Source organism: Coffea eugenioides, chromosome 7 (assembly GCF_003713205.1).
Source record: "Coffea eugenioides isolate CCC68of chromosome 7, Ceug_1.0, whole genome shotgun sequence".
In the NCBI taxonomy this organism is placed as follows: Eukaryota; Viridiplantae; Streptophyta; class Magnoliopsida; order Gentianales; family Rubiaceae; genus Coffea; species Coffea eugenioides.
Genome location: NC_040041.1, coordinates 18,057,232 through 18,064,469, shown reverse-complemented (window position 1 = coordinate 18,064,469; position 7,238 = coordinate 18,057,232). Strand labels below are relative to the sequence as shown.

The 7,238-nt window shown below is 35.2% G+C and overlaps 1 protein-coding gene across 2 annotated transcripts; it reads left to right on the top strand.

The window, feature by feature from the left end:
• Positions 1-3,222: 3,222 nt before the first annotated feature.
• Positions 3,223-6,727, top strand: LOC113777845 (quinone oxidoreductase PIG3-like). Of its 2 annotated transcripts, none has more exons than XM_027323061.1 (8): positions 3,223-3,385; positions 3,472-3,726; positions 4,011-4,193; positions 4,267-4,348; positions 4,599-4,703; positions 4,786-4,947; positions 5,032-5,235; positions 6,311-6,727. In XM_027323061.1, exons 1-8 carry the CDS (start codon positions 3,314-3,316, stop codon positions 6,316-6,318), a joined length of 1,071 nt encoding a protein of 356 aa, XP_027178862.1. In that variant the 5' UTR covers positions 3,223-3,313; the 3' UTR covers positions 6,319-6,727. The 2 variants fall into 2 exon arrangements, with proteins under 2 accessions (XP_027178862.1, XP_027178863.1); XM_027323062.1 differs by having other exon boundaries at positions 3,456-3,726.
• The last annotated feature ends 511 nt before the right edge of the window (positions 6,728-7,238 follow it).

Genomic DNA, 7,238 nt, shown 5'->3' with positions numbered 1-7,238 from the left:
CTCACAAGCTGCCTATTCGGAACAAGTTCGGTTAAGAGCTAGACGAGAGGAAGATAGAGATTTATGGCTATGCTAGAAAATTTGTTAGAGGATCACAAAAAACCATGGTGACAATCTATGAACATTGAATGCATTTTTGTTTGTGATTCTTAAGCCCTCTATTTCGTTTTGATTCTTTTGAAGAAACTCACTGCCACAAATTTCTCCCCACCTTTTCAAAGTTAAAAGAGTTAAACCCCCACCCTAATCCTACAAAATTTTGGCTTTTAAATTTTGGTTTTGAATTTTTGAACACCATTAATGGCAAATGGAACGGAGTTACAAAATAAATTGATTTCATTTTTATTGGCTTCGCTAATTGAAACGACGTTATCACTAGTGACAATATGCTGTGCCCGTCTCCATTTGTTTCCTAGATGATGTCGTATGTTTCTGGCAACTGATGATGGTCCCAAATGATCTAGATGATGAAAAGTTCATGGACGGTTGTTGACAACCGCCTGGGCCTCGGATCCGTAGCATATAGTGGGTGTCATAGTTATTTATAGAAAGAAGAGTAATTAGGTTTTTATAGTAAGTTACCAAATTCTCCATAAGCGAAAATGATTCTTTGCACTAATATGGACATCAAGTCGCATGTTGGAATTCATCAAAAACATAGCTATGGAGTGACAAAAGAGGCCATGATAGATATTCATCACACCCGATATGCCTCTTCTTGATAGGATAACAGAAGATGCATATAGCGATTTACTTCCTTTCAAGAAATTTAGTCAGTTTAAAGAATGGACTAAAAAAGAAAGAAGAAAAAAAAAAGGGATGGAGCTAGTCTAAAGGGCACATAAACTTACATTAAACAATGCAAGTTAGAAAGGAAATTCAACAATTTAAAAGTCCAGTAGAGTTATTGTTTGAATCAATGATCATTTGCCAAAAAAAATTATGTATTTGCCTCATAAATATGTTTTAAACTTACATTTTTATCTTTCCAATCACATTTTCATCTCTTATATGTTACGTTATAAAAAATACTACAGTGTTATTATCTTTTAGAAAATTTGTCAAAAAATTTTAGTCCCTAACATTTAAAATCAGCCGAAATAGTCCCTAACATATAAAATTATGAGTTAGTTTGGTCCTAATGCTCGTATTTGCTCATTTCTCCAACTAAAAATAGCATGCCTCTCTCAGGTGGACATAATTTTAAGGGCAAAAAATTCATTAAATTATTGAATTGTTAAGTATTAAATCTAATATATTTGAATGCATATCACATTCAGTGATAATGTTAACCTTGGTCCCTAACTTTTGATGTTTACAAAACAATGGATAATACTAATATCTCTTCAAGAAATATTTTCAGTTGTGAAGCAAATCAGATTCAAAGATCAAGTGCAATTGAAATGGACAAAGACTGTTGAAAGCTGTCGGACGCTTGGATCGGACGTCCGATAATCATTGCATAACTTCGGACGCATGAAGAACTCCACCACCGGACATCCGAAGGAAATAAGACATTCCCCCTGGATCACTGACCTCGATCGGACGCAAGCATCGGACGTCCGATAGGATCCTTCAAAGTCGACGAAACCATCGGAGCTGAATATGTCTCCACCGGACGTCCGATAGAAACAAGATGATTTCTCAAATCTCTTTGTTTACTATCGGATGCACAAAGAGCTTGCACCGGACGTCCGTTAGAATTGAAAAAAATTTCTCAAACTCACTGCCTGCTGTTGGACGCAAAAAACAGGAGTACCGGACGTCCGATACTCCAACGGCTAGTTGACTATTCAGCTACTTTCTATCCGTTGAAAGCATTAATGAAGCACTTTGTTGGTCTCCTATAAATAGAGTATGGTCAGAATCTTCAAACAACTTTTGCACACTGAAGATACAAAAGATCTAGAGTGATTTTAGTGAGAAAATACTCTTCAAAGAAGATTTGTAGTCTTAGTGGTGTGAGGTTCATTGTAAGCTTTTTATTTGTGAGTGAATACTTCATAAGTGTAGCTCTGTGAGGGTTGTCCTGAGGGATAGTAAAACTTCCTAGTTTAACCGAGTGGAGTTCGGGGTAAGGAGGAGGTGAACCTTCCTTTGTACACAAGAGTGATTGTAATTCATCAATTTGAAGAAACTTGTTTGAATTAATCTACAAGCTCAAGAGGAGTTGGGTAGTTAATTGGTTTATAATTCTTTCCTTTTTATTTACTTATTGTTACATTTGTGATCTTTACACTGCTTATCTCTTCCACTTGATTGTCTTCGATCCTTACAGATAAGTAAATAGTTTATTACTTGATTTTGGGAGCAAGTTTTACTTAAGAAATTCAGTGCCATTTAATTAATTCAAATGTTCAATTTTTGGTAATCAAACGGTTTGAATATATTAAGATTTGAATTCATTAATTTTAAGTATTAAGTTGACTTATCAAATAGGACCTTAGATATCAATGGTCTATAACCCAACATTTTTCTCAATAGTTTCCTTGAACCAATCAGGGCGAAAAATGAAATATAAACACACACAAGGGGAAAAAACAAAAGAAAAATCTTATCGGGGACACCCATTTCTTAGACCCTGACCCACATAGAAGTCATTATAAGGTCTCGTTTGGGGTTACGGTACTTTTAGTGAAAAAGCAATTTTAAGAGCTAAAATTACTTTTGAGTTAGTTAGTAAATACCATTTCATAAAATTAGAAGTGCAGTTTTTCATTTCATAAAATTAGAAGGGCAGTTTTTTAACGTTAAAGATAAAATTTGGTACTTTTAGAATAGTTTTTATATCTTAAAAAATTAAACATTAAATTTAATCTTTTTATTTTATCTTATGAACTAAATAAAGGGATAAATATATTTAAAATGTTTCAAATTACATATTATCCAATGCAATAAGTACTTATTGAATTATATTCTAATTAATATACTTAAAAGCACTTAGCATTTAATAAGTACTTTCATTAAAAGTTTCAATATGTAAAATACTTTTTAATGATATAACGCAACCTCAAACGGATCCTAAATTTTTTCGTAAAGCCCCGGCCCACTTTTGAACAGCACGGGGACTTTCTTACAGCCTCGGCCGGGTGTTTTAAAGCCCACCTTGTTCGAAATGCACCGCTGGAAACTACTAGCTGGAAGATAAGCTTTGCGGCCCAACAAAGAATTATTTATCAGAGTGGGATGCATTCTCTCCCAAAAAAAGATGAAAAAGAAGTACCCATGCCCCCAACCCGGCTTATGTATATGCGGTTATCATTCTAACAAGCAGTCTGAACTTTGAGGGTTCAAATTTCTTCTGTCATACTTTATGTTAAAAAAAAAAAAAAATTTCTATAATCCTCTGAGAAGTACTGTTTGGATCCTTGCTCCTTGTCAAATAGTAAGTGCTATCTTTTCGTGTTTTGTAGGTTTTCAAAATTTGGACGATTTGTGTCTTTATTTTTCCGTAGCTTTTCAATTTGACAGAACACAATGAGGGCTATAGTGTTTCGCAAGTGTGGTGGCCCTGAAGTGTTGGAATTGAGGGAAGTTGATGAACCCATAGTTAAACCTCATGAGGTTTTGATCAAGGTACAAGCTGCCACTGTGAATAGAAGAGATCTGTGGCGGCGAGAGGGGCGTTATAGCCCCCCTGAAAGGAAGAACCTTCTTGGCTTTGAATGTTCAGGGTCAGTCGTTGAAGTTGGTATAATGGTGAAGGGATGGACTAAAGGCAACCAGGTTGGTCCTTTACTTCTACTTTTACCAATAAGCTCGGGTTATATCCACATGTTTGGAGTTAAATTAGTTAAGTCAAATTATAAATCTATTATCGTATATTTTATCGTCTGTTAGCCTAGACTAGATTATATTTAATGTCCTGGAAAATCCCATATTCTTGTATTAGCCTTGGCGAATTTATGTAGATTATAAATCCCATATTTGTCCCATATTTATAAATCTCATATTTGTCCGAGGTACAATCTGCTTGTTTGATCCAATTTCGGGTGGGTATCTTTTTGTAGGTGTGTGCTTTTCTTCCAGACGGTGGAGGGTATGCTGAGTTGGTGGCTGTCTCTGCAGTTCATGTTCTTCCTATTCCAAAGGGACTCAATGTAGTAAAATCTGCTGCATTACCATGCGCAGCAGCTATAATTTGGCTGGGCTTTTTTTCCATGAACAAACTTAATTGTCATGACAAAATACTGGTAAATATCTTTATAGTTATTAGCATAAAAGCTCATTATTCTTTCTTTATTGTTGAGTACCTCGATATTGCAGATACATGGAGGAGCCGGGGGTGTTGGATCGTTGGCAATTCAAATTGCCAAAAACCTAGGGTGTACTGTATATGCAACAGAAGGTTTGTTCCTTTAGGTTTGCCGCGTTCATGAAATTTTTTTTTTCTATCATTCATTATATTTTGGAGGATAGCAACATTCAGTTGGTACAAGGAATATAGATTTAGTTTCAAATATGCAAGAGTTTGTGTGATTCTAATGTGTTGAAGTCTTGTTGGGAAATAAGAGATATATTGGTTACAAATTAGGTGAAGATCATGAATTACCAATTCTATATTGTTGTAATGATTTTCTCTTGCATTGGCTTGCTAGGATCTGATGAAAAGGTAAGTTTTTGCAAGAAATTAGGAGCTGATTTTGCCATTAACTACAAGACAGAAGTTTTCTCCAATTGTGTGCACAAAACTGCAAAAACTGGTACATTTTTCTCGATATTGTGAATTTTATCCCTACGAATCCTTATGTCCCTCAATAGCTAACATTACATATTCTGTTGAAGGGGTTGATTGCATTCTAGATAACATGGGTAGAAAATTTATGGAACAAAATTTGGAAACACTTGCTATTGGCGGAAAGCTTATCATACATGAGCATGATGGTGTTTGGCCTCGGAGTCTCGTAAACTTCAAGCAACTTGCTGCAAAGGGGCTCCAAGTCATGGGTAGAACATCAATACATTATTGATTTGAAGTTTGTGTTATTAATTTACTTGGTCTTTATTTGTAATTTGATATTCTATTTGCAGGTTTGGATTTATACACTTTAAGTGACACCAAATTAGCTATTGTGCTTCAAGGAGTACAAAGAGATGTTTGGCCGATGATTGCAAAGCAGGATTTTACCCCTGGGATTGACAATGCAGTTTTCAACTTTAACAAAGCACCTGATGCACATAAGCATTTTGAGAGCAACAAACACATTGGAAAAATCTTGTTAACGCCCCTAGCAGGTAGTTGCTGGTTTAAGACAGCTTCAGTTGCTTTTGGAGTTTAGCATAATAATCCACTTTAGCATAGGATTTTTTAGGACCACTAAAATCGTGATTGTGGATCATAATTAGCGGGTGTATTTAGATTGAGATGATTTGAGGTAAAATAATTTGCTTCACAAATTTCAATTACCTTTATATCTTCTCAATCACCTTTTTATCTCACATACATCACATCACAAAAAGTGCTACAACATCATCCAAATAAACTTGTATCCAAACAAATCCAGTGTTTTTTCTCATTGCAATTAACAACTTGCGTCATATATTCTTGAAGTTGCTATTAATTTCTTCTTGGAATAGGTGTAGTTGCAGATCCTTTTCAAAACTCAATTCCGAATCAGCTCTTTCACTGCATGTCTTTTGTAATGGAAGTCCTTTTCAAATTTCAAATTCCAAATTGAGTTTTGCTATGATATGTGTTAACAGAATGTCATTTGTACTGGAAGATACAAAACAGATTTCTTTGAACATGAGAAATCCAAATTAAGTTGATCGCTTTGAGCATAGGGTCACTTTAATCACCATAGTGCATATTAAGTTGATGGTTGATTCAAATGCAAATTGTTAAAAGAAGTTTCTCAGTATATTAATCCATTTTTTTCAGCATTTTTGGCTTCAAAAATGCCATTGTACTCTCTCTGTTTTTTCCTTAAATTTTAATGGGTTAGATGGATCCGTGATGTAATTTTAATCTATCTGAATATGTTGGCGAATTATGGTTCAGTGTCTTCAACTATTTCGGGCCTTCCTTTTGGGTAAATTTTATCTAATCTGGGTTATTTGAAGATTTTGTGGGAGTTTGTATTCATGTCTTTGGTGCTTAACTGGATGATTTTGTCAAGGCAAATGGCTTTGACAGTGTTGCACATAGTCAAAACAAAGATAACAATCACAAGGCAGTGGTCTAGGTGTAGGCGTCGATGTAGGACTAAATGTGGTGTCTTTGTTCATGTCATCGCATAACTTGTGCATAAGGAGATGTTTGATGTATCAAGTCGAATTAAATTTATGCTACACTTTATTTGCGTGGCAGGTAAATGATGCAGTGGTTTCCCACTGGCTGTTCTCCATTTATGCGGTAATTGGAGGTAGCACCGGATAGCTTGTTGACTTCTCAACATTTTATTTTTGTGGTCATTGTGAATAGCTTGTGGTAGCTTTGTGTTTCAAGTTATCTGCATTTTCTTAGTGATACTTAGACCACAAAACTAGCAGACATGTTTGCAGACTGTATGATATGTTTTCATACTGCTGAAATATAAACTTTACCACTTTTGTACTAGTCTGTCTATTGGTTTTGCAATGAGTGGTATGGGCATCATATAAATGATACACACTGTGTATTTTGCATAGAGGAAGTTTGTTATGCATGTTAAATTAGTAATCAACTCAGCCTTGACTGCATCCTCTCTTTGTTGGAGAGTGGGGATGGTTGGAGGTCTAGTATCTTGATATTTGTATATTGGAAGTTTTTTCTGCATTGATTTGTTCTTGCTTTCAGCCTCGAACTACAACTTTGCTTTTTGGGAGGATTGGATGGATAAAAGTTCTAAGTGCGATTATTCGCTAGTTGATTCTAGCTGCATCTTCATACCTCCTGTTATTTCTCATCAAAATTGGTATGCAATAAATGTGTTGAACTAGGAAGAGGTTTTGGAACATAACAAGTCTTCTTTGCTGCTAGTAGGCCTGAACATCCATACAGTTCATTGATAAGCTTCTTCTCCACTTTGAATTACTTTGTATTACAGTGTTTCTGCATGTCCGCGATGAATATCGTCAGTATCTCTTGGTTAATTTTCAGCCTAAATAATGGACAATCTCCTTCTCCCCATGTCCCCCAAGGGAAAATTTGTGCAAAAGGAAACAAAAAGATTTTAATGTCATGGATTTTTTCTGTTCTTCTCCTTTATTTGCATATGTTTTTCCCAAATATTTTTGCATACACCAATACTGTGAAT

Bases quoted from the DNA above. Each gene is read 5' to 3' on its own strand.
- LOC113777845 (XM_027323061.1), top strand. From the start codon at position 3,314: ATGTTAAAAAAAAAAAAAAATTTCTATAATCCTCTGAGAAGTACTGTT. The intron at 4,194-4,266 runs GTAAATATCTTT...TCGATATTGCAG, and splicing joins ATTGTCATGACAAAATACTG to ATACATGGAGGAGCCGGGGG. The intron at 4,948-5,031 runs GTAGAACATCAA...TTCTATTTGCAG, and splicing joins AAAGGGGCTCCAAGTCATGG to GTTTGGATTTATACACTTTA.